At 41.9% G+C, this 16204-nt stretch overlaps 1 protein-coding gene across 1 annotated transcript; it reads right to left on the bottom strand.

Annotated features, from left to right (window-relative positions):
• On the bottom strand, window positions 1–13819 carry ambra1b (autophagy/beclin-1 regulator 1b). The gene is made up of 19 exons (XM_026919121.3): window positions 13470–13819; window positions 11722–11957; window positions 11504–11562; window positions 11220–11403; window positions 10294–10466; window positions 10135–10201; window positions 8236–9635; window positions 7643–7729; window positions 7385–7564; window positions 6794–6874; window positions 6494–6594; window positions 6279–6389; window positions 5781–5969; window positions 5468–5622; window positions 5209–5348; window positions 4650–4742; window positions 4345–4544; window positions 3904–4035; window positions 1–3204 (listed from the first exon to the last, which is right to left on the bottom strand). The coding sequence occupies exons 2-19, from the start codon at window positions 11851–11853 to the stop codon at window positions 2681–2683; spliced, it is 4008 nt and encodes a 1335-aa protein (XP_026774922.3). The 5' UTR covers window positions 11854–11957; window positions 13470–13819; the 3' UTR covers window positions 1–2680.
• Window positions 13820–16204: the final 2385 nt, after the last annotated feature.

Genomic DNA, 16204 nt, shown 5'->3' with positions numbered 1-16204 from the left:
TTTTCAATATTCCCATTTTATTAAACCTCTTTTAACCACCGTAACACTGGATCTTTGGCGTCCAACAGCACTTTGTTCAACAAACACCTAACCCCTAATTTAACTAAAGACTTAACTTCACACTTCTTTACTTGATAAAAGATGCTTCTCACATAAGCGGATAAGGGGACTTTTACATCCTGCTTTTCCAATACCTTTGATTTCTTCAGCACTGACCCAGCAGTGAGATCACCAAAACTGGCACAGAGTCGCTAATGTATGTCTGTCTGTCACTTCACACCAGGTTTTGTATGTTGGTATCTTCTTTAGTTCTGTATGCTTCAGTTGACCAAAGCGTCTTAAGACAACCTAAAATGCTAATAAAATACTAGAGAGAGATGTGTTTCTCAGACATGTACTGCATTATCTGATGTGGGCAAAAAATGCAATGGGGAAAGCTTTTTTTTTAAAAAAAAAACAAAAAAAACCAAAACAAAACAAAAAAAAACAAAAAACAAAACAAAACCCTACAAACATTTGATATCTACAAGCAGATTTATCAGACCAACAGATATACAGTATAGAGTGACATCAAATAAAAACAGATGTCATTATCTCCCTTATTACAGCTATTCCCCTTTTTCCCCCACAAATTGCCCTATTTAAGTTCTTAAATCAGTAACAGTGTTTTGGGGAAACAAAAATACATTATAATTCCATCAGTGTCGTCAATGAATAACAGGGCTAACCATATAAAGTGTAAAATAATTATAAAAAAAAAAAAATACATAAACAGCACCAGAGGTGAGATTTTAGTTAATATTTTAAACAATAGCAATCAAAACCACTCCAAGCATGAAATGGAAAACGATGTGTGTATTATTTTGTCAAGAATTCACTCACTCACTCTCTTTGTTCTTTATGAAAAGCAGTCCAACATTGACTGAGTCTCGAATATCAAGACGTAGTAGAGAAATGAGAAGGCAGGGTGCCTCAGCAGGTGTTATGATGTCAAAAACTAAGGATAAATATTAGACAGCTAAAAGCGGGGCTATTAAGGGGCACAAATTGTTAAAAGCCATTCAGACACCAAATAAAAACAAACTAGGATGTTCTGTGCTTCGTGGTTTTGCCTCAGACACTGAGAACCTGGGAAAGCCTACCTCAACGCTTCTTTTGTTACACCCACAGGAGGTCGAGCTCGACACCTGCGCAGGGCAGAGATGACTAGGAAATACTCAAAGCTTCAGAAGCGCAGGAACAGACAGCAAACTTATCTACCTAAAAACAAGCACATTTAGCTTTCAAGTCATTTTCTTGATTGGAAATGCTACACTTACCTGTGATACAACCTCATGCACAGTAGTACACGCACGCGCAAGCACATGCCCTCTGTTCAGTGATTAAGCAACATATGTGTTTCAATGCAGGTCAAGCTCAATTTGCTGGTTCTAGGCCATTTTTTTTTTTTTAAACAACAACAACAACAACAACTGGCCAGCTCCTTAGAGATATTCTACTATATGTAATTCAAGTATAATTCTTTACCCAGGCTTGATTTGGAAGATATGTCCTGACAGTCATTCCTCACATAAAAAAGTCTGGAGAGAAACCAGGGTGTTTAGTGCAATCAGACACTAGCTGCCACTGTAGGTGGCACAGGCATGCTGTGACTGGTGGCATCAAAACGAACCGTTAGCATCCTAGGCTGAACACAGATGAGCACAAGCAGCATGTTTCAGGGGAACAGAGCCCGACTAAAATGAACTCAGCTCAGTAAGTCTCCAAAACCAATGCAGATACAGAATATTGATGTGGTGGTAGCTTTGTTTTTTTTTTGGCCCTCTTTGAAGGTGTAAAAGAAATTTCTGACTCAGCTTAATTGATGATTACCTTTCACTTTTCAACTGAAATACCTTTTTCAGGTAACAAATAAAATGCATTTGCCAATATGGAAACTTAAAAGCCATCATCATAAAACATTTCAAAGAACATCTGGGCTCCTTTACGCTCACCCTCCTTACATATTAGTTGAAACTGCGGAGCATTTGGGTGGATTATAGTGCTGTGATTATAATCTCTCTTCTGCAAACAAAAACCATGAACAAACAGTGAATCTGATTATTACAGGATTAATAGACAGCAGTGTCCTTTCAATGTTTCTCCAATTCCTCAGAATAAATTCAAATCACTTCAAATGAACGCATTAGTGACGCAAGCATGGAAACTTGCCTTGTGACGCAAGCACGTTTTCTGCAGCCGTGCCTGGAACTTGACTGACAACGATGGCTCCTGAGGGAGCAGTAAACCAAACCGCATTAATTCTGTACCGCAGTACAAGAATGACTCAAGTAGAAGCCCTTTCTGGCGATGGAATGCTCAAAAGTCTGAGACATGTTTCAAAGGAAGCAAAACTACAACTGAAGTGCAAGGACCAAGTGCAACAACAATGGCTTTCCATGAAGACATTCCCCGTGAAATATTTGTAGAGAGGCTGCTGTCTCCTCTGAAGAGAGACAGAGTGGAAATTTGGCACTCTTACTTCTGCACATAAGGCCAAAGCAGAAGGAGGCAAAACACAGGCACACAGGTCCACCTCAGGGGTTCATTCTGTCAGGTCCTGACAGAGAACCTTTCACATCTTGCCAAATCCAAATCAACCTGCTCCACTGATGTACGTGTAGGACAGTGGGAGGAAGCACTATCTGCTGTACAGGTCATCGGGGTAATTTCTGCTGCTACTGTCATTGTTGTTGCTGCCGTTGTTACTGATGTTGGCCAAGTACCCACTCCTAGAGGATGGATCGGGTTCTTCGTTCTGACTGTCCTCCATCATGTCCTCCATGGCCGGGGCCTCTAACACTACTGCATTAGGGCCTGAAGAGGGAAGAGCAGACCTAGAGGGGATTCCAGTTAGAGGAGTACCACCATGAGACTCAGAAGGAGCAGGATTGTCTGAAGTGTCAGAGAGGAGCGTGTTTGGTCTCGTGTTGAGGCTGTTTTCCCCTGAAGGTGCTGGGTTACTCGCCTGCGCTGCTCCTGCTGGTGTCTGAGAGCCGCGGTGAATGCGGTGGCTCACCACTATGTTGTTGCCGAATCCTCCCATGGAGGCCATGGTGGTGCTGCGCTCTCTCTGGACCACCGCTGTCATCCCACCTTCAGCCATCAGACGTCGGATCCGGGAAAGAGCATCTTCACCTGGGGCAGGATCCGACTGGGACTCACCTGAGATGCCAAAAAGGAGTTTTACTTATTTTACTCAACAAGCTAGTAACTAGTTATGAGGGTAATTAGTAAGTATAAGAGAGAGCTTTTTACATCCAGCATTAAAAGTACAAAAAAGAAGTGATTTGTAGCCTGGATTAGACCTATAGCACAGAGAATCCCACGCTAATAATTGTCCGAAATTCTCGGGCAGACACTACACATGGCTTTGCACTATTTTCAGTTTCAAATGGGGTATGTGCCTCTGGGATCGATTAGGGCTAGTAATAATAATGAACATAGAAAAAGGTTTGCCCTATTGTTGGAAATTGGTGCAAGTTTGAAACCTGATGATGGCACAGCAATCACTGGCCAGGAGCCACGTGGTATACTCCGTCTCCCCTGTCAATCAGAGCAACACTAATCAACTGTGGGCATCTGTGAGCTCATGTATGCAGGAGATAGCAGATAGAGCTTTCCTCAGAGTGCCCAGTGATGCAGTATGAGCAGCAGTTTAAAAAGATATTGGTGGCTGGCTTAACGAGTCTTGAAGCAAGCACACGTTAACCTTCACCCTTGGGGGTTAGTAGCTTTCAAATGATAAGGGATTGCTGGCTGGTGGGTGACCAACTTGAGAAGAAAATGGAAGGGAAAAAAAAAAAAAAGGAAAAGAGAACGAGAAAAAGCAAAGAACATATATGCATATAGAAACAGAAGTACCGTGGTTGGTGTTCAGTGAGTCAGTGTGGGTACTGGGATCGTGGGAAGCGGCTCCATGAGCCACTGTGTCTGGTGGCTCACTGTGTGGGAGTGTCTCTGTACTGGCAGTCTGCACTTCACTTGTCTCTGCCACTGAGAAAAAGACATTACATTACATCTTGCATTACATCAAAGCAATAATTCCTTGATATAAGGTGTCCTAAAATGTTTACAGTGCTCCAAAAAATTGTAAATGGAAGTAATCTTAAGATCTTATCGCTGTTGTTAAGATCGGAGCCCTTGTTAGACTTAATACAATGAGCAACACTGCATGTATCCCAATTTCTTAAGGGTACTGACCAACCAGTACATTAAATAAGCAAATATTTATATATAACGTAAAAATAAACTCAGAGAATAAACAAGAGATTGTGCCGTAGTGGGTGTGCGCATGTCTCTTACGGTGTCGCGGTGCGTGTGTGGTCTGAAACGCACTCGTTGAGGGCAGCTCTCTCTCTGTCTGTGTCTCTGCATTCTGTAGATGCACCACAGGTGTCTGCGTGCCCTGGGAGGTCACTGAGGGGGCGGGCTGACGGGGCTGCAGGCCAATAGCGCTCATCAGTCCCATGTCTCTGTCCAATCGCCAGCCAGACCTGCTCGTCCTTTATCAGAGTGTGAAAACGATCAGCACACAAAATAATTAGAAATCTGCAAATGTTTTATGTCATATCAGAACTAAGAAGCTTAGAGGGCTTTCTGATCCTTACCGATCCACTCCACGGGTCCGACTGCTGCTGCTGGCAGTGAATAGAGGATCCGAGTTCTGTTCAGTGCTGCTGTCTCCCTCATTACGGTAATCACTGAAAATTCAAGACCGTATTGATTGGAACGGCAAATTTTATTCAGTGGGCTATATTGTATAGTCAACTCATCAATACAGCGCTCCAAGAAAGAGACCGGCTTCAACAATCATGCCCTGAACTGATCTACGTCACCTTTCAGGCTTGTTCTAAATAAAGCAACACTTTACACTCACTGCAATCAAAGGACCTTTTTTCAATAAGTGTTTTAACAGTGAATTCCTGGAAAGCAATGACTTTCAAAAGGCATTCAGGGCAGAGACAATTTACCTGTAACCTTTTTAAAAAGCAATCATTTGACAGTCTGTTTTCCAGATAGCGTCCCTAGTTTCCTTCCCATAATCATGACGACAACCTATTAAGTGCCTGCATCAGACAGCAGAGAATCAGCTAGTAGATTATCAGTCTTTCTCTCCCTTGAAGTCAGTATAAGCCAGTATGTTTTTCAGAGCATCCAGACACTTACACAGGTCTGCAGATGACCAGGTCTCCTTTGCTGGTCCCGTAGGCCAGACCCATGCCAGGTTCAGGCAGCCAGCGTGCCGAGTTAATGCTTACATGCCTGCGCTGGTCTGGAGCCATGGGGTACACCACATTATACACCATCTACACAAGACAGAGACACCAGGGTCAAATCACACCATCTACATGTACAAAGGCATGTACAAATAAAGATTTACAGCAGGAACAGGCTGTCCAGTGCTAACGTATACACTAACACTCACCCTGATGGAAGTTTCTCCTCCATGAGGCTGCTGCAGACGGAACACTTGCGCCACCATGTGGTCAGTGGTAGGATGGAGCAGGATCCTTCTCGAGGCCAGACCCACCATCACATAGCAACCCATTGGAGACAGGCTCACAGAGATGGCATTGGGACCTGAGTATATCACAATTAACCAATTAGAAAATTTATACCTGCTTTACTTTCCAAAAAATAATTTGGTAACAAATTCTCAGCAGTGATAACTGTCACCATGCCCAGACAAACAGACCTGGCTAAAACATTCAGGTGCATTTTAGATACATGACGCTTACCGAATCGCTTGGTGTACAGCATCTCTCCCAAGTTGTGAGGGGCAAGAGAGTAGACAGCAAGGATGCCCTCATCAGGAAAGCCCCGCTGGCTGCTGGGTATAAAAACAGCCAGTAGCTGCCCGTCTGCTGATATATCGCAGCTAGCATCATTATAGATCTTACAGTGCGGAACCAGCACGTTCACAGAGGCTACGGGGGTCAGGATACAACAAAAATAAGTCAGAGAGAATAACCGCATCATGTTAGAAAAACAATATAGATCACACCCTCTCAATTTCACACCCTGGGCTTAGTGTGTGTATATGACGAGAACGAAACACCAGAAATCAAAACATCAGAACAACATCAGAAATCAAAATTTAGTTATATAAACAATAACATTATGCTTTACCTCTATCTTTATCTCTACAAATAAGATCACAGTGACATTCTGGTGCTGATGTCAGATCAGCATTTAGACTCTGATTCCACCTTTTTGTTTTACATGAAGAAATTTACCATTGCTGATCTCTGGCAGGTCGAACTTGGTGAAATCCCACCACTGCAGTCTGTAGGTGGTGTTGGCGATGTTACTGGCTACTGCAGACTGGCCGTCACCAATTGAAGCCCCTGGAAATAAACATAAATGTGAACTGCATTCAAAACACATGATCCTTTCTTTAGCCACATTTGTTATATCTCGCAATAAAACATATCTTTTACAAAATATGTACCTGCTAACACTCTGTTAATTGAGGAGTGGGTCGCCAGGCCCGACTGACCCCTCTCATGGAAAATACCAGCATACGGAAGATATTCAGGTAACAGGAACCTTCTTTTATTTGTTAAAAAAAAAAAACAACAATATGTTACAGAAAACTTTAAAACAAACTGCTGCTTTTTTTTCCCAACAAGAACATGAATCCATGCAGACATATTTTCCATTTCATCTAAAAACAGAGAGACCACTGAGATTAAATACTCAAAGCTGCTAAAGTAAGCAGAGAGGTCAAACACAGTGCACATTTACTGACCGTGGCACAAAGCGACCAAGGGAGGGTGCAGACATTCGCGCATTGCGGGGCATTCTGTGTCTTGTCCGGTCTCCAGGCTCCCTGTAATTAGGGAGATAATATATATGTATATACATGGCATCAGTACGCTTATATATACACATCATATGCTCATTTGCTGAAGTACAAAATGAATCAACAAGCAAATAAGAAACCATATTAAACATATCAATAAGAAAATTAACAATCCACAATCTTATCTTAATTTTAAATTACAAATTACAGACTGACAATCCACAAATCTATTTTCAGATCTAGACCTCGGATCTAGTAATTGGTTTGAAACAGGCCACATCTACTTTCTGTGTATAAAGGGTCAAAGGTGATTTGAGCAGGCAATTTGTCTTATACAAGTTATCTGGTAACAATCACATCTATTCACTAATTTGTGATGTAAATAAACTTCAGTTTTGAGATTAAAATACTGCATTCTGAATGGTCATTACTTTTCACCCCTACACACAGGTATCCTTCAGAGTTCTCCATGTGGAGGGCGTGGCCATGATCACTTCAGAATGGGCTGCACCTTAATAAGCTAATAATTACACCTACTCTATGTCCTCATAGTCGGCATCACTGCCCTCTGCAGGTGTGGAGGAGGGATTGCCCGCCTGGTTGTCAGAGGACGTGGATAGGGTGCGCAGGCGATTCTGTAAGGAGCGCTGACGAATACTTTCTCTTCTAGACAGATACTGAATCATCCTCTGGGCGTAATATGCTGCTGGAGACAACCTGAAGGACACAAAGACACTGTAAAATGGAAAAGTAGCTGAATTTTAGACACCAGAGATTAAATACACCCTTACATACCTGGCAGGATCTGGGTAAATAGGATGATCACGGGAACCGGACATGTCATACCGGGAGAAAGGAAAGAGCGATGACTCCAAAAGCCTCCTGAAAACAGAGACAGTATGGAACAAATCTTGATTTTTCCTGCATATGCAAGAATATTTTTGATTCCTGATAATTCCAGTTATTATTATTAATATTTTTTTTTTAAAGAACGATTTAAACTTTCTTTTCCAATTGATAACCCAAACGCTTAATTAGAATTTATAAGAGATTACACCCCACCCAGGAGTCCTTCATGTGTTTAGCATTCAAATGATATTTTTTTCCAATTAAACCTTTTTTTTTTTTGTTTTAAGTTTGCTTTAAATCTTTTAAGCATTTATTATCCTTACAAAACATTCCCATTCTGAGACTGCATGAAGTCCTCAAAAATAAAAATGTGTGTCATGCGATTAAAGACATCGGAATAAAAGCGGCTCATATGACATGGAGGAGAAAACTGTTATGGCAAGGATGTTCGCATGAATATGGTAATGTATAAAGTATACTGATATTTTTCATACAATTAGCTAACTGAATTTAAAACTCATAACATGCATGCACAGAACCTTCGGAGTGTGTCCTCGTCAGTATTGTCCACAGGCACATCCGGGTTTAAGGCTTCTTGTGCTGCTTCAGTGGAGGGATTGGCTGTGGCCTGCTGATACACTCTCTCCCATTGGCCTGTGTCCTGATTATACACCAGGCCCATAGGCTGGTGGCCCTGCATAGGCTGCTGGCCCTCTTCTGCGGTATGAGATTCTTCTCTCGAACTCTGTGAAGGTACCTCGAAGGCAGGGACAGGCATCTGCCAGTGGGGGCCCTCCTGAGCTGAGGCAGAAGAAGCTTGGCTTGAACGCTCCCAACGCTGGGTGTCATGGTTGAACGTGAGGAGGTTGTGGCATGAGCGGCAGCGGTTAGGGTGGTTGTGGTGGTTGTGGTGGAGGTTGGAACTGCTGGTGCCATCCCCGGCATAGGCGGAATTCCGATGCGAAGGCCCTGCTCTCTCTGAGTCTACGTTGCTGGATAGCAGGTCCTGCATGGGCCCCTGTGTGCCTGCTTCCCGGCTAGAACCTGCTCTCTCCAGATCCTGCATGCGTTCGTATTCCATGAAGTAGCGGCTCAGGTTGCACTGGAGGACGTTGCGGATGGAAGCTGGGTTGTTCCGTTGGGAGTTATCATAAAAGGGGTGATGCCCACTACTGGTTCCGTCACTGGCTCTGCCCTGCCTGGGGTCAGTGCCAGGCAGTCCTAGGCCGCGGCCCTCGGTGGCCGACGTATAGATGGGCGAAGAGGAGGAGGAAGAGCTGTCAGGGTACCTATGCAGGGAGTGCAGACCCACAGAAGAGGAGCTGGTCCTGGGAGGGGGTACGATCCCCCTTCCCATAATGCCGACTGCTGCCTCGTCCAGTGTAGCTCCAGAACTGGTGCCCAGCAAGCTACTGGACCAATCACCACCTGGCAGCCGAGCTGAGGGCTCTGGAGTGCCACCCAAAGCCATGCTAGTTCTGAGAGATGACAGGCCTCGGTGCAGCGAGCTCCCTGCAGTGCTGCTATGCACGCTGCTAAACGCAGAGGGCCTGTCTGAGGAGGGACGTGATTGGTTGGGAGGCTGTGGGTGCGAATGAGAGTGAGTGTGCACGGAGTCTGTAGGCTGCAGAGCAGAGGGGCTCTGAACGTTTCGAGATGTGGCAGCACAACGACTGCATAGGCAACCGAGGCCCAGGTGCTGAGTGCAGCTCTGCTGAGGAGGCCGATCTGCTAGCTCACTCCGCCCGGGATACTGAAACAGAGGCATGCTGGGAGGAGGTTCGCGGGGTTCTGTTCCTCCAGAAGAGCGAGATGACAGGATGTGCAGGAAGTTGTGCAAAATCGGAGTGCGGCGAACAGGAGGGGAACGGAGCACAGAACGCTGGCGGAACAGAGCCATTTCCATGCTGTCCATGGGAACATCAGAGTCTTCATCGTTCTACAAGAAAAAAAAAGGTTTGGAGGTCATTTAGAGCACATGAGACCTGCATTGAGCAGGAGCAACATATGAAAGGACACGGGTAAGGCCATTTTACACCAGAGGAGATGTGAAGTATTAATTTCTGTGCTTTGTTTGCACTGACTGAGTAAATATAACATGCAAATATTTGTACTACCCATCACAGATGTCACAAAGTGTATATGATGTACATACCTTATATGTGTATAGCAGTTAACTTTCACTTAGTTTGAATAGGCTAAAATATTGCTTATGTGATTTTATTAACATAGACATACACTGCAGAATATGGCATGAATGTTGTATTCTGTATTGTTTGTAGCTAGAAAACCACACGTGCTGCATATGGAAGAAACAGAATAGAGACAAAAAAAATAATGCTTGGACTTTATATTAGATCATTACCCTTAACAGGACATGAACAGATAAATGCTCCTTTTACAATCATGTCAAATCTAGAAAACAAAAGGGTTTGCACCTGTTGGTTGGTTGGGTTCACGATAGCTGTCAGAAGATTGTGTCCAAGAGGATCAAACCTTACAAGTCTGAAATGAGATTTGAATGTGTACAAATAATTAACAAAGGACAAGTTAAAAGTTGAAAACACTAAAAAAGTAACCCAAAGTAAATCTCCTACCTGACGCGCTCGGTCTCGCTGCCGGTCTTGACGACAGCGAAGGGCTCGGGTCGACTCCAGTCCCAGAAGTGCAGCTCGTTGTTGGTGGCAATAAGCAGCAGCTGGGCTGTGGGGTGGAAGGCCAGGGATGCGATGGCTATGTTCCCTTCTGTGAACCAGCTCTCACTACCACCCTGCGTAACAAAACGCAGCACACATTAACACCAAAGGACCGGGATGAACATGAATACACTTTTGTGGCACTAATTAAATTTTTTCTATCACACTAAAATAAACTGAGCCAACACATGGAGCTCTGGAGAAGCAACTAATTGGACAACAATCTTTCATAGGTTTTCAGAAGAGTGGAGATCTCGTGACTGAAGGCCATAGCGTATGATTTACATTATTTTCATATGCGTCAAATCCTTCAGTGAGTCCTCGTACCCTGTGAATTGGCAGCACTTCCATCAGTATAGAAATGTTTCATCGTAAGATAAAGACAATCAGCCGGAATAACTCGTCATTGATTTGCAGTGACCCTTTTCTCTAAGGCACAGGTTCCCTGGAGGTCCTGGAGTACCCCCTATGCTGCATATTTTTGTGTTTTCCCTACTCCCGACACACCTGATTCACCCAATCAACTAATTAACAGTCCTTCAGTTGACGTGGGTGTGTTAAAGCTGGGAAAACACTAAATTGTGCAGGACAGAGGGTTCTCCAGGACCAGGCCTGGGAACCTGTGAGACAAGTGGACCCAAACCAAGCTGCCATTTTTTTCCCTTTAATTTGTCAACCTTCTCTATATGTACATTTCAATTTATTTTTCTACAAAAAACTTGGTAGTAAAAAAAAATTAATATAATATATTGTATGGAGCTTGAGACTATAAAATATCAAAATATTAGTTTGGTGCATGCCAAATACACTGGCATTATTTCACATACGTGTAGGTCCCAGATGCGCACTTCTCCATCAAGGCACCCTGAGGCCACCAAGCCTGGAATTGTTGGATGGAAGGTCAAACACCATGGGGTCCGGCGGTGACCCACCAGAGAGTGCAGGCACTTTCCCGTTTTCACGTCCGTGATGTAAATGTTATGATTGACATGAGTGGAAGCCATGAGGTTCCTACGACAACAAGAACAGCATTATGAGAGGTATTTAATATTGCAATCACTAATCACTATTCAATATCAGTATCAACACCTGATAACTCTTTACTACCTACCTGTCTGGGCTGAAGGCCAGCAAGAAGGTTGAGCGAGGGTTATCAGGTAGTTCCACTTTCTGTTGGAAACACAACAAAGATCTAATCAAACCAGTACGTAGTATCATTTTGGCTGTGCGTAAGATTGTGTTTTTTTTTAAATTAAGTGTGCATTCATTGATATGGCACACAACAGCAGTCTGGGCTGAACAGACTGAAAGGTTCTACTGAAGAAATACCTGACTCTGCAGTTTCATCCAGCGTGTCCTGTCCTCCACAAGCTGCTGCAGCAGCCGCTGGGATCCCAAAATCCGAGCTCCGCGCTCTCGCCCCGACAGGACCAACACTGCATTCCTGTTCTGCACAGCCATCTTTCTGTCTCTTGCTCTCTCTCTCTCTATAGCAGACTGAGTCCGGCTCGGCCCTCCCTCATGCACGGGTCAGTTATTATTCAGCAGCATATAGTCCATGCATACTACAAGACAGGAGAGATTTTTGAATATTCTGAGCTGGTACCAGAACTAAAAAATATGTACGTAATGAACAGGGCAGAGGAATAAACAACACCTTAACCTTCTTTCATGTTTCAACGAAAGTGCGATTCACCTACAGCATTCAAGGCACCAGTAAATACCATCTTTTATCTAGGGCAGTTTTATCTGTTATATCTGTTATATCTGTTTAATCGTTTATCTTTTCAGTATTAGCTGTCTGGTTTTATTTTCCACTGTAAACCTCACAACCGTCAGTCTTTTTACTTCGCAAAAACAAATGATGTTTCACAAGAATACACACAGTTCCTAAATACACTATATGGCCAAAAGTTTGTGGACTGCTGACCATCACACCCATATGCAGGCCTTCCCCCAAACTGTTGCCACAAAATTGTATAGGATGTCTTTGTATGCTGTAGCATTAATCATACACTGGAACTAAGAGGCCCAAACCATGACCATGTTCCAGTATGACAGTGTCCCTGTGCACAAAGCGAGCTCCATGAAGACATGGTGTGTGAAGGTTGGAGTGGAAGAACTCGAGTGTCCTGCACAGAGCCCTGACCTCAACCCCACTGAACACCTTTGGGATGAACTGGAACACTGACTGCACCCCAGACCTCCTCACCAACATCAGAGCCTGATCTCACTAATGCTCTTGTAGCTGAATGAGCATAAATCCCCACAGCCACGCTCCAACATCTAGTGGAAAGCCTTCCCAGAAGAGTGGAGCTTATTATAACAATAAAGAGGGAACTACACCTGGAATGAGATGTTCATAAAGCAAATATGGGTGTGAGGGTCAGGTGTCCATATACTTTTGGCCATACAGTGTATATTGCTTACTTCCACTTACTAACTAAGCATCTACAACAAAAGCTTCATGGTCAGTCAAGATCAATAACTGATCTGAGACCCAAATTCAAGCAAATTCACAGCAGGATACTGATGAATGGATAATGTAGCAGCACTGAAACCTGGTGCTATAACAAAATATTCAATCAAACCCTCTTATGCCTGCTTCCATTCTACGACTATACATATTTATATATATTTATATACAGCTGTATTGATATAATTTTGTTCTAATGGGATGGTTAAGGCTCTAGCCACACAGCCTAGCCTGAAACTGCGTCAAATCCTTTCAGACTCAGAATGTTCTCGCTTTCAAGGTTTAACAGTCTTGCTTTTCTCTTATCATGACACGCAAAAAATACACTGAAATATTATACATTCAGCTCCTGCCTGAGTCTAGCTAACAATAACTTGGTCAGTCATTAGCGTGCCCGCCCTAATATGGAAACTGGTAGAGAGCTAGCAAGCAAGATGAGCTACGCTAGCAACAATCAAGCTACCAAGCGCAGACGCTGCTTTTTATCAAAATAAAAATACTAACAGGATAAAATATGATTAGTCAGTGTAGTAAATATATATAGTTTTATACTAAAATGTAAAAAATACAACATTTAAAAAAGTAAGCGCCTGGTAAATACCTGTTTTCTTGTCTTTCCAGTGAAAAGTGTCATCGAAGGCGTAGCTACAAACTCGCTAGCTAGCAGGCTCGCTAACACAGACAAGCTTGTTTGCTATTAGAAACCAACCACAACTGGCAACTGCGTTTTTTTAAGCCTATAATGACGATGTCATACAACATCCCACATATCCACCGGGTTACATTCATCTCCGTTCAAATGTAACAGTCAGACCATTTTGATAACTTCAATTTTTTTACAGGATTCGAAGAAAAAAAATAATAATAAAACGGTAGTTAACTAGCTTATGGGCTTGTAGGCATCTTTAACGTAGCCAGGCATTTTAGACGAGCCAAGATGCCGCATAGTTGTACCAGTCCGACTAATAGAAAACAGAGCGCATGGATTGAAACACAGTCAGAGGGCAAATTTTATATTTTTTATGTAACTTTGTTATAGATTTTAATTTTATGACTTCTACATTATTGATTCAGTACAAAAACATTTTAGCTTTCCAAACATTAGTTTTCCAGCACAAAATTAAATGTTACAGAAAAATGTTTATATGTCAATAAAGAAAGCAGCATATTACATAACAGACACTTTTCAGACAAAAATACATAATGAAGGCTGCTGGGTTTTGCTGCAAAAATGAGACGCGATATATATATATATATATATATATATATATATATATATATATGTGTGTGTGTGTGTGTGTGTGTGTGTGTGTATATATATATATGTGTGCAAAGAAATGCTGTAGAGCAAAGATGCCTTCAAAAATAATTAAATTAAATGTTTCTACATAAAAAATTACTATAAAGAGCAGTAAACAGTAATAAATGAAACAAAGTCAATATTTGGTGTGGCGATCCTTCGCTTAAAAAAAAAAAATAGTAGTCTCAGGTACAGTTTGTGCAGTTTTATAAGGAAATGAGCTGTAAGTGTTACTGAGCATCTTGCAGAAGCAGCCACAGTTCTTCTGGAGACTTTGACTGTCACACTTGCTTCTTATTTTTGCAGCAAAATCCAGCAGCCTTCATTATGTTTTTTTTGTCTGAAAAGTGTCTCTTATGTAATATACTGCTTTCTTTACTGACATACAAACATTTTTCTGTAACATTTAAATTTGTGCTGAAAAACTAATGTTTGGAATCTAAAATGTTTTTGTACTGAATCAATAATACAGAAGTCATAAAATAAAAATCTATAACAAAGTTATATAAAATATATATAAAAAATAGTCTTAGGCACAATAGGGTGCCTAAGACTTTTGCACAGTACTGTATATATATATATATATATATATATATATATATATATATATATATATATATATTGGCACAGGTTTTATTCCGGATGCCCTTCCTGACTCAACCCTCCTGTTTTATCCAGGCTTGGGACTGGCACGGAGAGTACACCCCTGCTCTCTCACCATGTATATGTATATGTATAAATACATGTATATATACACACACACACACATACATACATACATATATATATATATATACACAATGTCCAGGAGAAATGGTTTCTTCTATTTATTATAGCTAACTGTAAAGAATGATGTATATTTTCCCTCTTCAAACAGGAACTATATAATCTATATATAAATTTAACAAGTGAATATGTCTGTATGTTGATTGGTCTTAGGCAAACACTTGTATATACAGTATAACTCATTTAAAGGTGATAGCTAATACTTTTCATTCAATAGCTAATACTTTTCATTTCTTACTAATACAAATAATGGGGAAAATTATGTAAAAATGACAAAAATATATATATAGTTTAAGCCACTTGCTGTGGCTTAAACTATATATATACTCATTCTAAGTGTATTATTGGGGAAAAAAAAAACAAGTTTGGAAACCTGACTTCCGGTCCAGAATATATGCTTGTATTTGGATTGGCCTTTTGTCAGTCATTTTATAGACATGCCCACAATGCCCCTTTAAATCCTCATGACAATTTTGAGTGTTTATATGTTATGAGTTAAAGGTCCCTGGTGGTCTGGCAGCTAAGGATCCCATGCTCTCACCGCTACAGCCCAGGTTTGATTCCTGGGCAAGAAACCAACCAAGGAACCAAACCTGGGCTGTAGTGGTGGGAGAGCAGGGGTGTACTCTCCGTGCCAGTCCCAAGCCTGGATAAAACAGGAGAGTTGAGTCAGGAAGGGCATCCGGAATAAAACCTGTGCCAAATCAAACATGTGGACCAATGATCTGCTGTGGCAACCCCTAACGGGAGCAGCTGAAAGAACAACAACAAATATGAGTTGTAACTTAGCTTTCAAGCAGTTGAATTTCTGTGTGTGCTTGAAAGTGATGTTATGACAGTCCTTGCTAATGATCACTCTAGTTATCATGCTAACTCTAGTTGAACCACCAAGTTTTGGAGGCAGAGCTTTGCTTACATGGATGGAAATGGGGACAGGCTCAATGACTAAAAAAAATCATTCAAATCTTATTCAACTCCAGGTAAGAGGTAAGAAGTAAGAAGTCTTCTGATGCTGTGAGCAGCCATGTTGATGGCTGTAAATAGGGCAGGAACTCGTAGTTGAGAAGACTATCCCAAGTTGAAGAATTAAAATTTCAAGTTGGGAAGATGTTTTCTTTGGCTTTTACTGGTTGGAGGTGGGGAATTACAAGTTGCAAACTCAACTCACAAGCAGCATAATTTGGGCTGGGTAAGTTATGCCATATGCCATATCTTTATCACATTGGGCTGAACTAGATCATATCACATAC

This window comes from Pangasianodon hypophthalmus, chromosome 9, assembly GCF_027358585.1.
Source record: "Pangasianodon hypophthalmus isolate fPanHyp1 chromosome 9, fPanHyp1.pri, whole genome shotgun sequence".
Classification (NCBI taxonomy): Eukaryota; Metazoa; Chordata; class Actinopteri; order Siluriformes; family Pangasiidae; genus Pangasianodon; species Pangasianodon hypophthalmus.
The sequence above is the reverse complement of the archived record's forward strand: the minus strand, read 5'-3'. Positions and strand labels throughout refer to the sequence as shown.